Source organism: Micromys minutus, assembly GCF_963924665.1.
Source record: "Micromys minutus genome assembly, chromosome: 33".
Taxonomy (NCBI): Eukaryota; Metazoa; Chordata; class Mammalia; order Rodentia; family Muridae; genus Micromys; species Micromys minutus.
In genome coordinates this window covers 10,235,862-10,253,320 of record NC_137968.1, presented here as the reverse complement: position 1 = coordinate 10,253,320, position 17,459 = coordinate 10,235,862, and the positions used below count along the sequence as shown (strand labels likewise).

The window sequence follows — 17,459 nt, the reverse complement described above, 5'->3', positions numbered from 1 at the left end:
AAGATTATACCATATAAAATATTCAAGTAGACATATGCCTTGAATAAAATAATGTATGTGACAGAAATCTTTATGATGTAAAGGATTATAATGTATATGACTGGCTGGTTTTGTGTCAACTTCATACAAGCTAGTGCAATTGGGGAGGAAAAGGCCTCTGTTGAGAAAATGCTTCCATGAGATCCAGCTGTGAAGCATTTTCTCAATTAGTGATCAGTGCATTGTGGGTGGTGCCATCCCTGGCTGATAGAAAAGCAGGCTGACAAAAAGTGCTTAGTGGCAGGAACTAGATATGGATACCTCCTCAGAGGCTCTGCCAGAGTCATACAGATACAGTTGAGGATGCTTGCAGCTAACCATCAGACTGAACACAGGGACCCCAATGAAAGAGCTAGAGAAAGAACTGAAGGAGCTGAAACCCCATGGGAAGAACATTATCAGTCAACCAAACTCTCCAGAACTCCCAGAGACTAAAACACCAACCAGTGAGCACACATGGAGAGACCCATGGCTCTAGTTGCATATGTAGCAGAAGATAGCATTGTCTGGCATCAATGGGAGAAGAGGCCTTTGGTCCAGTGGATGTGTGTTTTCCCAGTGTGGGGGAACGCCAAGGCACTGAGGTAGAGAGGATGGTTGGGAGAGGGAGCACCTTCATGGAAACAAGGGGAGTGGGAGGGAGGGAGGGAGTGGGGGGAAAGGGGTTAATATTTGAAATGTAAATGCAGAGAATACCCAATTAAAATTTAATTAAAAACGAAGAGAAAGAAAGAAAGAAAGGAAAGAAGGAAAGAAGGAAAGGAGGGAGGGAGGAGAGAGGGAGCAGGGAGGAAGGAAGGAAAGGAAGAAGGAAGAAATGAAGGAAGAAAGAAAGAAAGAGAGAGAAAGAAAAGAAAGAAAGGAAGGAAGGAAGGAAGGAAGGAAGGAGGAAGAAAGAAAGAAAGAAAGAAAGAAAGAAAGAAAGAAAGAAAGAAAGAGAAAGAAAACAGACTGAGCAAGCCAGTAAGCAGCACCCTTCCATGGCTCCTGCATCTGCTTCTGCCTCTAGGACCTTGAACTGTTTGAGTTCCTGTCCTAATTTCCTTCAATAACGAAAAGCAATATGGAAGTGTAATCCAACTAAACCCTTTCCTCCCAACTTTCTCATTGGTCATGGTGTTTTGTCACAGAAAACTCTAAGGTGGTATATCTTTAAAGTGTTTCCTTAAGATAATATTTTATTTGCAAATGTGAGTCTGGGAAAACAAAACAAAACAAAACAAAACAAAAACAAAAAAACAAAAAAAAAACAAAAAAAAAAAAAGAAGGCTTCTAATAGGAGAGTCATGCCTAGTGTATTTGGGTCCTACAAGCGACTCATTCATGAGCGTGTGAAATCTGCATAGCTGGCGTCCCTGTGCCATGACTCAGAACTCATGGACTTCTGTCTCCTAGATGACACAGGTTGTCCCAGCAGCCAGTCAGTATCCCCTGTGAAGACTCCCTCAGACACAGGACACAGTCCCGTTGGATTTTGCCCTGGAAGCAATGAAGACTATCCCAGGAAGAAATGCAGAATTGGGATGGCCGGTGAAGGGGGTATTCAGTCGGCTCGTTATAAAAAAGAATCCAAGGGAGGCATCATAAAGCCAGGTAAGTACCCTTACTATTCATATTTTAAAATGTATTTCTTTTGTTTCTTGAGATTAATATAATTATATGAGATTACATATAATTAAATACATGTATATATGTATAATTAATTATATGTAATTAAATATGAGATTACAATATAGTTAAATTTCTGTTTTCCTTTCCTTGTCCCAAACCCTCTCTTATATGTCTCTTTGCTCCTTTTCAAATTAATGGCTTTTTATTTCATTAACTGTTTTTATATACATATATGTGTCTATATACATACATCTAAATATATCTGCTTAGTCTGTATAATATTATATGTATATATGTTTTCAGGGATAACCATTTGGTATTGGATAATGAATTGGTTTGTTGTTCATTCAAGGAGACGTAGTGTAGTAAGAGAAATTTTTATCTGAACCCTGCCTATCAAATCAGAAATGACTTGCACCCAGGAACCTTTCTAAAGAATGTAGCATGTAAAATTTAATGCAATAGTTGCTAGTAATTAAGTAAAGTATGTAACCATCATAGAAAAGGTTTGTTTTTGTATGTATGTTTGTTTGATCTGGTTTATTAAGATGTGTGAATCCTGATTTAATGACCTTTGAGCAAAGGTATCGCTGGAGACAAAACTTCTGATTTCCTTGCTCATAGGCACAAATCTTTTCTTGATCTTTTTAACTTGTATTTTCTCAGCCAACTACAGTCTTGAACATCACTGTGAGAGCCCCTGCTGCTTTTAGATGGAGCCCAACTCTGTACAGTAAATTCCTTGTACTAGAAAAATGGCCTGCGTTGTCTCTGACCTTTGGGCTGAGTAAGCCCATCCGTCTCATAAATATAAAGAGAGGAAATCCAGGAAGCAAGGCCCTTGGATAACTCTTACAATGAATAAAATGCAGAGACATGGGTTGTTAAAGCTCGGGAGGTCCTGCTCTCGGGTTAAAATAAAGCTGTCTGTTATCCACAGCCCCCTAAGACCCTTAGCCAAAGCTGACTTTCAGCTCTAGATGTATGTTCTACTTTTTTAAAGAGGCAACTCATTAAAACCAATACCAGATTACAAAAATAGCAAGCAATTAGTGGCTATCACGGTGGGGGTCGGGGACTCTTTAAAATTAAGTAACCAAAGCCCATCTAATTTTAGGCCCATTGCTCTAGATTTGGGAACATTGCTGTTCCTACCTCAAAAAGTAGTCCCTGAAATGGTCTGAGGTCAGTAACATAAGGAACGAATAATGGTCACTGGGATTGTGATGTGACCCGGGCAGAGAACCTGCCAGGGGATCAGGATGGGCTTGGAAAGGTGAATAAGGAAGCAAACAAACCTGCTCTTTGCCAACAGAGCCCTGAGGTGCCCTCGGCAGGAAAACCCTTCTGGAAACTTCCGAGAGGCCATCTGTCATTTTGGCTTCTATTGTTTACTAACCATGCAGATTTAACTAAAAGTTGCATCAAAGAATGAAGCAAAGCATTCCCAGGGTACCGTCAAATGATGAATCTTACTTTCTGGTCTTTCTTTCATGCCTGTTCCGAAAACCACTGGAGGATGCGTCTGTGTCCATCATGAGCTAAGTGTCCAGTCAAGGCTTCGGTGGGAAAAGGATTGTGTTCTTTGTAAAAGGAGTTCAGAGGGAAGGGAATATGAAGGTGATAATCATGTGTGACCCCATTTTGAGGGAGTTTGTAATTCAAGGCAGAGCACAGGATGATAAATGTAATGACAAACCAAAAAGAAAGGAGTGGATGCCTTCTTCCCAGGTGGCTTTCTAAAGAATCAGGTGGTTACACTCACTACCCCCTCTCATCCACCCACACATACCCTATACCTGTTGTAGCGTGCGGTCAGGATTTTAAACCATTTTACCCAGAAGTAAAAGTCCTACTTGGTTTGCTTCAAGTCCATTCAAATATTGCAGAGCCCCTTGTGGTTGCTGATTCATTACTTGGAGAATATCTTAACCCCAAGAGGAAGAATTCCACTGTCACTATTTTACAAATTGAAGTACTAGAATCTTTGTGCACAGATTGATTAGAAGATGGGGAGTGGGCAAAATTACACAATTTAAACAAACAGGAATAATAAGAGGAAAAACCACTAGAGGCCACTGAAGGGTTAAGAGTGGTCAGGGCCAAGACATCTACCCAGAAGCTGAAATGTTGAAATCTGCATTTGAAAGATGCCGCTGTATCTCCTTAGCCCAGGCATCAGATATCACCAGCTACTGAAATTAGAGACTTGGTTGGCTGAACTATAATAACCTCAAAACAATGGCCCAGGATTGGTTACTTCTAGAAGAAAAAAAAAAAAAAAGAAAGAAAGAAAGAAAGAAAGAAAGAAAGAAAGAAAGAAAGAGATTTCCCACATCCAAGAGGCATTTGCTAGAAAACCCGAAAAAAGTACCAACTAGGTTAGTGATCACTCTTTCTTTACACAGTGTGTTTCTTATTGTTTCTACTTCAGGATTAGTTCAGTGAAGTGAAATTACTATTTGGCTACTTACCAGAATCCATTCTTACAACCTCTGCTGCCAGAGCACCAGCCCAGACCTGAAAGTTAGCATACCAGGTACATCTCCAGGTGTAGCTCCAGGTGTAGCTCCAGGTGTAGCTCCAGGTGTAGCTCCAGGTGTAGCTCCAGCTGTAGCTCCAGGTGCAATTCCAGGTGCAAGCCCAAGTGCAGTTCTAGGTGCAGCTCTTCCTGTTGCCTCTTTGGAATTGGAATTCCTTTTTAGTATGTAGGTGGGTCTTGAACTCACTGCATTCTTTTTGCCTCAGCCTCCCAAGTGCCAAGACTCCAAGCATCAGCCACCACCTTGGGTTTATAACTGCCATCTGGTTGTGTTGTGTTTGTTTTTGTTTGTTTGTTTGTTTTTAAAATAGGAATGATTACATAGTTTTCCATCTCCCAACTGCTCCCAGATCTTCTTCACCTGCTCTTGCATTCAGACCCACACTCTTTCTTTCTCTCATTAGAAAACAAAGAGGCATCTAAAAAAAAAAAAAAAAAAAAAAAAAAAAAAAACAATAAAATAAAGAAATAAAAGCGAACTAGAACAGTACAAAATGAACAAGGAAAACAGAAGAAAACCAGTTAAAGAAAATGTGCAAAAAACAAAAATAGATGAAGAGGCACACACACATTTGCACACACAGAAATTCAATTAAAAAAAAAAGCAAAACCAACTGGAAACCAAAATATATACACAAAGACCCTCCAAACGTGCCATTGAGTTCATTTTGTGTTGGTCATCTACGGCAGGGCATGGGGCCTGCTATCAAGAGTCGTTTGTATCCCGGTGACGGCTGTAGAAAACTATTTCTTTTCTTTGTGAGAGTTACCAGTTGTAGATAATTTCTGGGTTAGAGATTGGGGCATCTATCTAATTCTCCTCTCAGCTGAGACCTCATGTGGCTTAGACCTGTGTGGGCTCATGCTGCCACAGTCTGTAAGTTTATATGTTTTAGGGGCCAGTTGTCTTTAGAAGGGTTTATTTCCTTGGTGTCTTCTATCCTTTCAGGGTCTGAGCAGAGCGGGTTTGATAAAAATATTTAGTGTTACAGCTTGGAGGGGAAGCAGATATTATTTAGGACTGAGTATTATAAGGTCTCTCTCTTTGAACTCTGTAAGTCTCTGTATTTGTTCCATTTATTGTAAGCAGGAGCTTTCCTGATGACGGCCGAGGGAGATGATCATCTATGAATATAGCAGAATATTATTAGGAATCATTTTACGGCCACATTCTTTTATCAGAATAGAAGTATTTGGTTTTTCCCTAAGCAGTGCTGGGAATGGGTTCCATCTCGTGGAGTGGGCCATTAAGCCAATCAGACATTGGTTGGTTGCTCCCTTAGCTTTGTGCCACCATTGTACCAGCTCACCTTGCAGACAGGTCTCCAGTGTAGATTGGAGGATTTGTAGCTGGGTTGCCATTTACATTTCTTTTTTGGTGGTCTTGAGAATGTCTTCCAGCACCACAAACACTAGTCTGTATGGGTGAAGGCTCTACATGGACACTAGCTCAACTTTCCACTCTTTGTACTCTTTTGCATGGAGTTATTTCCTCACATCTTGTCAGCTATAAGCAAAAGACTGCAGCAGCAAAATATAACCTCAAGCACAGACTAAAATCTGTTTCTGACATTGAAATAGATAAGGGGAAATACGTCAAGTTGAATGTACTTTGGGGATTACACAGCATTCTGAAATATGGCTGATTACTAGTGTCTTGGTTAGGGTTTTACTGCTGTGTACAGATACCATGACCAAGGCAAGTCTTATAAGAACAACATTTAATTGGGGATGGCTTACAGGTTCAGAGGTTCAGTCCACTATCATCAAGGCAGGAACATGGCAGCATCCAGGCAGCCATGGTGCAGGCAGAGCTGAGAGTTCTACATCTTCATCTGAAGGCTGCTAGTGAAAGACTGGTTTCAAGGCAGTTAGGATGAGGGTCTTATAGCCCACACGCACAGTGACACACCTACTCCAACAGGGCCACACCTTCTAATAGTGCCACTCCCTGGGTCAAGCATATATAAACCATTACAGCCAATAATACTAATGGAAAGAAAAGCTGAGAGTTTTACTAAATACTCACTGTCCTGACAAAATTCCAAGATCTTAGCTTAATTAATTTTAACATTGGTACAAAAAAATTGATGTTCCTATTCTATATTTTGCAGTTAGGAACAATAAAATAAAAAAATGTCTAGTAACTCATCCTAGGTCACAGAGCTAATAAATGGGTTTTGAATGGGGTAACTATACCCCTTACTTTTAACCATTAGAGAAGTTGTAAGATCTGCCTCCAAAAATGTAATTTTAGATAGAGTGGAGCAGTGTGAAAATTTCACAAAGATATATTGGTATAAGATATAAATATATATGTATATTATATATAAACATATATTATTTATACATTTCTAAAATTCCTTATTATTTTACATTATCTGATATATCTGATATATCCTATATCTGATTATATCAATATAGGTAAAAGGTAATCACTAGCTGATGACCAGTTATTTTCAGAAGGTTGAACATAAGCAGTTTTGAAGCAAACCAGTATAATTAATGAAGAAGATAGGATGTAAACCAGCCACAGAGATTAAAGAAATGCCAAGGTCCTAAGTTATTTTCACTTAATTATGAGTGAAGCCATTCTGTACAGAATTAGCTGCTATGACTATTATACACACATATATGTATACATATATATAGAGAGAGAATCAAATACAAGGAATACAAAGACATCTATCTGATACATATATATACACATGCACACACACACATACATATATACACATACATGTAATCCAGCCACAGAGATAAACACTTAAGTGTGCTCATTACATCCATGTTTGGTGGGAGAGCGAGAGAAAGAGAGAATGAGAAGTAAATGTGAATGTGAGAATGGTTGGTGATGTAATTCAGTCTACCATTTTCTAGATGTCCTGCTTGGTTTATACTGCCAAATTAATATGACCTAAAGTCACCTGGGAAGAGGGAACCTTCTTCCCAGAGTAAGAATTGCCTGGATCAGATTGGGATGTGTCAATGTCTGTGAGAGTTTACCTTTATTCATGACTTATATGGGAAGGGTGACTTAGCCCACTCTGGGTGGTAATATCCATAGGCTGGTGGGACTGGGATACATAAGAAAGCCAGCTCAGCATGAGCCAGAGAGCAAGCCAGTAAGTCACATCCTCCATGGCTTCTGTTCCAGGTTCCTGACCTACTTTCCTGAATGCTAGACTGTTACCTAGAATTAAAAACACAACAAGCCTTTCTTTCTCCTAAGTTGCTTTTGGACAAATATTTTATTACAACAAAACAAAGCTGGAACATTAGACAGGACCTCTACCTAATTTCTAGGATTCTTAAAGGGAGATCATTACTTTGTCCAAGAGAGTATTTGAAGTTATTATAAAATGGGACTCTGAAGTTCTCATGCTGAGATAAAATGTTCACACAGAATACAGCAGATAATGCTTTGTTGTAGATCATTTCATAAAATCCCAGCAGGGCCTAAACAGCAGCATCAAACATGGATGTAATGAGCACACTTAAGTGTTTATCTCTGCGGCTGGTTTACATATTTACTCTCACGCCTTTCTCCCATCTGTGCCTTTGATGACGTACTCAGTCAAAATAATGGCGCCAAATGGACCTTAATGGGCTACCCCTAAGAATTAATGAATCATAATCCTCCTCTAGAAGACAACTGCTGTCCAAACCCAGTCTCCTGGGATTTATTGCATGGCCAATGTTCGCAGTCACTGAGTTGGGGTCTGCCAGATGCTCACTACATACTCTAATGCATCGAAGAAACCACGCAGGTCTCTCATACTTGGAGGAAGCCACAGCCGTCTACACCCACCACTGAGCTTATTTTTCAGTCCTCAGCGTGACAGACATAAACTTGGAAACATCTTTCATATGCATACTTGTAAACCAAGAGCTATAATCATGTATGTGTGTGTGTTAGGTTGGGCTTTGTATTTCCACCAATAAGTGGAGAAACAGTTATTGAAGAGTGTGTCTGCAGAAGAATAGAAATACTTAAGGATTTCCAGTTCTTGCCTGCTTGGTAAAAAATACATAGTTATAATGGTTTGGAGCCAGTCCCGCATCCTGTGGTAACAAGAGCGGAGGAGTGTGTTATCAGTCAAAATTCTCTAAAGAAATACCCTGATGCAATGCACTAATTTACATATACGTGTGTGTGTTTACGTACATGTATATATATGTATATATGTGTGTGTGTATATATACATATATATATACATGTGTGTGTATATATACATATATATACATGTGTATGTATATATATATATATATATATTATAGTGGCTTACAGGCTCTAATCTGAGTAGCCCAACAATAGCTGTCCTGATGCAAAAGCCAATAATCTAGTACTTGTTCTATGCACAAGACTAGATGTCTCAGTAGCCCTGGTCTGGTGCTGGAATCCCAAGGAAGTCCTAGAGAGCTGCCAGTTTTCCGCCGAGGTTGGAATCTTTAAACGGTAGGTTTTAACACAAGTAAAGGAATGGCTCACGATTGATGCACTTGACAGTGAGGGTGAGGCTAAGCAGACAAAAAGAAAAGGCTTCCTTCTACTGTTATGGTGGCCCAGAGTGAGTATGGATCTGACCGATAATGATCCAGGCTTAGGATAGATGTTCCATCTCAACCCAACAAAGAAAAGCCCCTCACAGGTGTGCCTAGCTGCTTGGGTTTCAGTTAATCCCAGACGTAGTCATGTTGACAGCGAAAACTAGTCATCACAGGTCACATTACCCAAAATCCAGAGAGAGGGTAGTTAGAGGCTCCTTGTGAAGGTACTGTGGGCTTGGATAGAGGTACCAGTGACCTCAGTCTATTGTTTTTCTTCACAAGTGCATTTGTTGTGTAGTGTTCAGTTATGCTAGTACAGTGGTTTACAAAAATTTATGTGTTTAGCAACACAGTTTGTTACCTTGGGAAAATCAGGTAGTAAAATTATTCTACCACATGACCTGAATCAGGGCATTACTAATAGTCAACAGTAAATAGTTTTCATGGTACCAACCAGGGGTTAGCTTCTGAAACATGGCTATAATATGTTCAGCAGGATCTTTGTAGCATTTCATAGAGGTGACTACCCTACATGAGACTTTAAAGAGGGAGGGGTCCTCAGCTTATCACTAAGAAGAGGTTTCTGCTAGACCTAGATTTGCACCCTGGCTATACATCCACTAGCTTGACCGTTCCCTTGATGCACATCTCTGAGCTATTTTCAAAGTGCTGTCAGCATTCTCATTAAGTGAATAGAAAAGAGGAGAGAAGGATGTGCTGTGTGCTCTCATGTTACCCAACTTAAAGGTGAGGATGTAGAGGAAACATAGGGGCCTACTGAGGTAAGTTTCAGTTGTGAGGAAGTAAAACAAGGCTAGTGTCCTAGGAAAGGCAGATGTCATGAGATTAAGCACTGTGGCTGTCCTGTCCAGCTCAGAGTCTTGCATGAGTGGCTGACAGAATAGTGAGCGAGGAAAGAGTCCAGTAGGTGAAGTCTGTTGTCAGAGTGATGGGTGGCCGTGTCAGGGCTCAAGAGAGATGTTCGATTTATGTGCTTGAGGTTTCTCGTGTAGCTCGCGGAGCTTGAGTTACCTGGGAGTGTAACTGAACAGAGTATAAAACTCAGATGGCTAAGAGCAGGATGGATGAAGAGGAATCAGACTAGCACAGCATAGATGACTTAGCTCAAGGCTCTCGTTTTCTTAACAGCACTGGATATGCCAGCTCCAGTGAGTTTGGGATATATGGAGTCAGTTTTTATGCTGTCTTATTGATTTAGATATAAGACCTTACATATAACATATCATATATATATATATATATATATATATATATATATATATATATATATATATATATATATATATATATATAATTTTTAGACAGGGTCTTGTTATATAGCCCTAGCTGACCTGGGACTTTGTACATAGTTTGGGCTAATCTTGGTCTCACAAAGATGTGCTTGCCTTTGACTCACAAGTGCTTGTGTGTCCCACCATCCCAACTACTTATGTTTAAGAGTTTTCCTCGGTTATTTTACTCTCTTGGGCTACCTTTTTACTTTTTCAGGTCAAATTATTATCTTTGCTTTGACCTAATTTCTCTTAAGTTAGAGCAATTTCGAATCCATGCCTTGCACTTCCTCTCATAGGTCGTTTATATGAGCCTACACTTATTGTGATGGTGAAGGTTTTTATTAACCCCAAGTACACTGATTAAACTCATATGTCTTTGTCTATTGCAGAATAGCAGCTAGGTGTCTGGGCGATTCAGACTGAAAGGCAGCTAAGCTAAGCTAAACTCTTTAACTTCCTTGAGTGGTCATACTACCTGCCATGGGACATACCAGGCAGAGGGAAGGGACATACCAGGCAGAGGTATGGGAGGTGCCTGGTCATCTTGGATAAAATAAAGAGGGGCCATGTGCCATTTCTAATTATAACCCAGGACTATTTAGTCACATGGGCACCTGTTACCATAGAAGAAGGGACTGTAGAAGGGACTATAGATATGGCATTAGTAAATAGTCAATAAGTTGTCATAGTGTCCCTGAATAGCAGAAGGACAGCTGGCTTTTCTCTTATCCTGTAGGTATCTGAGTATTCCTTCACTACCAAGAGCTATTCAATGCCTGAGATAGCACAGCAAGAGGTGTAGGGTTGCATGGTCCCAACACCAAATCACTTGCTGCCTTGCTTACAACTGATCCTTAAAATGAGTGGGATATCATTCCTTAGGAATAATTAGAAAATGACCTTCTCACCTAAGCATGAGCTGAACAGGGACAGCAATAGCATGCCAAAGTAGATGGTGAAAGACCCCAGAGCTTCAACCCTACATGAGGGACTATAGGTAACTAAGGAATACTGAAAAGAGATAGATCATCTTTCCTAGGAAAGTGCATACAAACTGGCCATTCAAAACCAGACCGTCATCTCCAAAAGCATACAAAAAAGTAATATTAGACAGACCAAACAGGTTATACTTAGAAATATGTGTGAACACACACACATGCACACTCACTCACATACACAACACCACCACTACAACAAAAACAACAGCGATAATTAATGGAAAAGAAGCCATGGATTTGAAAGAGAACAAAGAGAGCTATGGGAGGATCTGGAAAGAGGAAGAAAAATGATGTGATTACATTATAACCTCAACAGCCAAGCAAAAGGAAGTGGGTTTTTAAATATTTAACACCCAAGACTCTCATGTTATTTGAAGAAACCCCATCAGATGAGCTCTGAGATTGGCCTGAGCCAGCACAGACATGAACCATTTCAGACTGACATGTGGTTTTCAAATGGCACTTTCTGTTCAAAGAAAGTAATTATGAGGATCTGCAATAAGAGGCTTGGGGAAGGCTCAGTATACAAAGAGTCCTGCTTCTTTGAGAGATAATTGTGAAAGGAGGTACTCTATATTTAGATGTTGAAGTAGGTGATCCAGGTCACCCTTGAGCAGGTCAGAGAGGGCCAGCAGAAGGGAGATGATAACGTCAAAAAATGTTCTCTTTTCCCCAGTTATGATAATGAATACTTAGCTTTTCCTTGGTGCTACGGGGTTCATAAATGATGGGAGGCATGTGGCAGAGAAAATACAGCGCCTAAGCCCCACGTGACTCTGGCAGGCAAGTATACAGCCTCCATCTTTGCAATTGTCAATGTCAGCGTCAGACAGAATGCTATGCGACAGTGGAAACCCTTGCCTGACAAACCGTCTTTGCTCAGTAGGTAAGCACTTCCATTGCAATCCAGAAAACAAGAGAAGTTTACAAATTACAACTTGCAGGCATTTGAATACTCCCCTCCCTTTGGGTTTCTGTTATCCGTAGTGTCTTGTTAGGAGTCTTCCTGATCTCAGGGAATACTCTGATGGAAGTGTCTATTTCTAGAAAGCCCCTGTTTGGAAAGCGCTCCTACAGTTGTTCCAGAGAGCTCTGGATTTTATTTTCTCCTTCTCGGAACAACAGAGCTCCCTGCTCTTCTCTGCCTGGCAGCGGGATGAAGTGACCTGCATACTTAACTAGCCGCAATTCATGAAGAAAGAGCCCAAGCTTTCTCCTCAAAATGTTCCATGCTTGCCATCGGATTTAAAGCACCGTATGTGTTTGGTGTCATTTCTGGCTTTATTCACTTGGGCATTGTAATCACAGTGTGGAATACAGTTGCTTGCTTTGTGCTAGTGTTACCAGAGATTAGCTATGCCGGTTGTGCAAGCGTTTGGTTCCATTTGACAATTTGGTATTTCTGCAAATGCTTTGTGTCCATTCACAAGGGCGACGCTTTCATTTGAAATGCTGCAGTCACCAGGGAGAAGGCTCAGTGCTCTTCCCTGATAGGCCACTTCTCCCTCTGCCTCCTGTTGCTATGGTGCCCAGCAGAGTAACTTCCTTGCCCTACACATGTAGGAGGCTCCGTCTCCATGGATACCCCACTCTGAGATTGTACTCTACTGAGAGATGAGCTGCACATACTCTATTTCTGCAAAAGACATACCCCAGCCTGTGGCGGAAGGCTGCTTTCAGAGGCAGTGTTTGCCATGAAAGTCTATGGAGCCTACTTTCTTAGTAAGTACTGTTAGTCACAGTAAGTAAATGGTTATATTGAATCACAGTGGATATGCTCTGTGTGTGTGTGTGTGTGTGTGTGTGTGTGTGTGTGAAGTTAATTGTAATAGGATAAAAATATATAATAACAAATTTGAACTCTGCCATTTAGGTATTCTGAATGCAGTGTCAATAACTAAAGTTTTTTTTTTCTTTAATACCTACATGTGGCATTAATGGCCTAAATGGGAAATGTTTCAATGACTTCATCTTTTGGTGACTTTGTGTATGTGAATCAATGCCAAAAACTTAAGTTCAAAATGACTCTGGATGATTATATTTGAACACGTTCTCTTTACTCTGAGCATTGCATGGTGCATTTGGAAATAGTCTGCATGACATTAGGAGTGTCTGAGCTATGGGAATAGGCAGGCATGACTACAATTAACGCTAATTGGCACCTCCCACAGTTTGCTGTGGGCCTCTGTGTAGGCTGAGATGTGATGCATTTATTATCAAGAGAGAGAGAGAGTCAGCTTCTGTGATTAGTGAAAGATGCCCATGTCTGCTGTTTATCTATGAAAAATATTCAGGGCACGCCTGTGTGACCTACTTTAATCTACTTTTCTTCCATGGTACCCAGTAGAAATTCAGAAACTCTTCGTGGGTTGGAGTATAGATTTTTTTTATTTGTGTTGTCTGAGTTGCTCTTTACTGTACATTCCAACAGTGTAAAGGTTGAGTTCTCACTGTTGTAAAACATGGGAGTCATCTTAACGTGCCTTTCATCTGCAAGGCAAATGATTAATGCCTGTGGTGTTAAAATTATTAGCAGAAACATTAGAATTTCTATATACATGTTACTCTGACTCTAGTATTAAAGCTTAAAAATTAAGATTTTTAAAATGTCTTCAATAGGCATGTGGCATATGCCTTCAAATCAAAAACAAAAATGGGCCATGAAGTATACAATGCTGATATTGAGTAAAAGAGAGAGAGAGAGAGAGAGAGAGAGAGAGAGAGAGAGAGAGAGAGAGAACTGAACATTGTGCTAGATTACAAAGTTATTTTGTTTCTCATTATTCATGGCCACTTGAGCAGAGGACATACTATTTGGTATCATGTTTTCCAGCAGTCAGTCATACAGTGGTTGTTGGCCCAAATGGCAGACCATCCTACTCTTGAGAGCAGGAATGTACTGGTGACTATTATGTTCCCAACCTGTCACATGGGTCAAGCTTTAGGTCAAATATTGTGTATTTTATTTTATAAACACCATTTTCATCAGTTGAAACAGAAATCTGTACATCTGTATCTAATGGATTTTTCTTTCTTTTTTGATTTTTGAAAATAAGGTGTGTGGGGGGTATGTGCATGTAGTGTGTGAAGGTGTGAGTATGTGATATGTGATGGTGTGTATGGTGTCTATATGGTATGTCTGTGAGTTTGAGTGTGTGTGTACATCTGTGTGCATGTATGTGTATGGTATGTGTGTCTGTGTGTACTGTGTGTATGGTATGTTGTATGTATGTGTGTGTGTGTGTACTGTGTGTATGGTATGTTGTATGTATATGTGTGTGTGTACTGTGTGTATGGTATGTTGTATGTATGTGTGTGTGTGTACTGTGTGTATGGTATGTAGTATGTGTGTGTGTGTGTGTACTGTGTGTATAGTATGTCGTATGTATGTGTGTGTGTACACTGTGTGTATGGTATGTTTTATGTATGTGTGTGTGTACTGTGTATATGGTATGTTGTATGTATGTGTGTATGTGTACTGTGTGTATGGTATGTAGTATGTATGTGTGTGTGCATACTGTGTGTATGGTATGTAGTATGTATGTGTGTGTATGTGTGTGTACTGTATATGGTATGTAGTATGTGTGTGTGTGTTTTAATTTGACTTCAAAATGTCATTGTCTTTACCTAAAATGGGCAGATAAAAACATTGTCAATCAACTAAGGTTCTTTTCAAAAATGATACCATGTGGCATCCCCTAAATATTAGTGGCATTGTGTAAGGTTCCTGTAAGAGTATTCATCATCAGTGTGACAGCACAGAGCAGTCAAGAGCGGATTTAGATAGCAGCTGGAACAGTTTTTCAGCCTATCAACTGTTCTAAGAATCTACATGCACTCGGCATCTTGAAGGGAGTCGTGAGTTTCAGTGTACCAGAGAAGGTGACTATCCCAAAGTGAACCATTTTGGCTTTCTGTCCACTTCAAAGATGTCGCTTTGTATTTTGTTAGATAGTTACACATGCATAACGGAACGCTGTCCATTTAGCTGTGTTGCTGGTCCCAGCGGCTTTTGAAGCTTTTACAGAGCGGAGGGGTGGGGAACGAAGCTAAGCCACGGCACAGTTCTAGTTCATATTAGTGCAACGAATTGAATATGTAACAATTAACATCCGGGCTCGAGTCTCTTCATCTCACTTTCTGAAATTTTTCCATTCATGGTTAGTGGAGTGGATAAAGTACTTTAAAGAAGGAACCATTGCAGTAGGTTGACTGGTCAGGGGATGGTGAGGGAGAAGGGGACAGGAAATGACAGATTAGTATGTATAGAAACAGGCCCCATGCTGGTAGATTTTCTTTTGCGCTAATTCTGTATGACATTGAATTAAAAAGTAAATAAATAAATAAATGGAATGAAAATAGAAATGCACATATGCACGGAGCCTGCTGGTGCTTTTTTTTTTAAAGCACATGAAGAGCTGACCTAGATTGTACTTTGCAACTCTATTTTCATTTTGTCGTTTTCGTTTCTGCTTTTTCTCTCTGGCATATTCTCTGTCTTCCATCTGTTTTGCCCTGGGTTGAATGTGATGTGTGTAAAAAGGACTATATCACCAGTCTGCTTAAATAGAAAATGGGTTGGGGTGGAGGCTCTAAAGATTACGAACTCGGGAGCAATGTAGGTCCACACACCCCACCTACCTTTTGCTGAGCATAATTTTCTATGTACATTACTCAGATTATCTAGTAAGAATAAGCCTCTTTTCTAATGTTCCAAGACAATTAAAGCTTTAACATCATCCCTACTAACAAAGCAGGTTTTAGTTTTATTTTACAGATCTAAAAAATAGCACCCTTATTTTTCCCATTGATGCTACGCATGCATATGTATGTGCCTGGGCAGCTTGTCGCAGTTTGTATGTTAGGTGTTTGGATTGCTGCCACATCATTAGTTGACCCCCCCGGGAGCATTAGCCAGTCTTATTTAACAGTTCCGTATGCTGAGTCCTTTTCCAACAGTGGAACTTGTGGCTGTTCAAGTGGAGGGGTGTTCCCTTGGCTGGTGCAGTGGTGACATTGTTCATGGAAACCAGATAGTCCTGAGTCTGGTTTCTTATGCTCACTTCAGCTACTAAGATAAGCAGCTCCACAGGTCCCTTCCAGGAAGATCTGATTTCTGCTGAAGACTAGGAGCAGGCCCGACCAATCTTGAGCTGTGGGTGCTACGCCAGAACCTGATACTGGTTTACAGCCTGACATCCAATGCTTTTCTTCCTGAGCAGCAGTAGCCGTGAGGCATCCCAGACATAAGCATAGAAGAGAGTTCATAAAGAGAGATGCTTGGAGGGTCTACAGAGTATACCACTGTCTCCATGCTGCCCAACCCAAAGCTGCAGCCCCTTAAGGGGCTAGCCTGTACCTTGAGAGTTGGTTAGGGCTCTGCATTTCTACCATCAGCTTCTGCCACCATACAACAGAGCTGAGCCCAGCTCCACACTAGTGTTGCCCACTAAAATGTTATGATTTATTCAGGTCTCTGGATTATGTTTAAACGAATGTGAGCTAGAGCACATGACAGTTACCTGTTTCCATTTGAAGAAGTGCCACCACGAACACCTGCCTTCTCTTCCTGTATTCCAGTCTCTGCTTCACAGCAGCAATTACCATTATACCAAGATGTGTGTGTGGGGTGTGTGTGTGTGTGTGTGTGTGTGTGTGTGTGTGTGATTTTTTCACACTTAAGATAATTTTGCCACCTTGAACACATATTCTTGAAGAATATGGAATGCAAAGGTACGTTTTTAAAACCCTAGAGCAATGTTTTCTCTACCTTTCCATTCTCTTTCTCTGCCCAACACCTTGCACTTAGTAGGTCTTCAAGGGATGCTTGTGAATAGGCATGGTTGAGCCTAGGGGGTCTTCCTGTGCCCCTAGATGGCAAGGTAGTAGTGACTGGCTCCAGGTGGCTCGGTTCTTTGTTTTACCTTGTTTTACCTCTTCAGGGTGCTTGTAAATGTAAGGCACACAAGTGTCACAGAAGTTCTGATTGCTTAGGGGTATTTTCTTGCTGGCATTTCCAGACCCTCCTTACCTTCTTTTTGCTACCATGCCAAAGTTCTCCAGTGTCCATAAAGAAAGTAGCTCTCATTGTTTGTAGGGCTCTGCTTTTCTGTTCTCTCTCTCTCTCTCTCTTTCTCTCTCTCTCTCTCTCTCTCTCTCTCTCTCTCTCTCTCTCTCTCTCTCTCCCTCCCTCCCTGCCTCCCTCCCTCCCTCCCTCCCTCCCTCCTCCTTCTCCTCCTCTTCCTCCTCCTCCTCCTCCTCCTCCTCCTTCTTCTTCTTCTTCTGCTCTCTCTCTCTCTCTCTCTCTCTCTCTCTCTCTCTCTCTCTCTCTCTCTCTCTCTCTCCATAAAACATCATGGGGTGGAGAAGGAAGGGGCAGAGAGAGCAAAGAACATTCAGTACACTTGAATTGAAAAGTTAGTT

At 40.7% G+C, this 17,459-nt stretch overlaps 1 protein-coding gene across 2 annotated transcripts in view; it reads left to right on the top strand.

Moving 5' to 3' along the window:
• Positions 1–17,459, top strand: part of SYBU (syntabulin) — a 71,376-nt gene that overhangs the window by 24,191 nt on the left and 29,726 nt on the right. For both annotated transcript variants that reach the window (XM_080909370.1, XM_080909369.1), the window contains exon 3: positions 1,435–1,632. In XM_080909370.1, the coding sequence (XP_080765496.1) occupies positions 1,435–1,632 (198 nt within the window). The remainder of the gene's footprint in view (positions 1–1,434; positions 1,633–17,459) is intronic.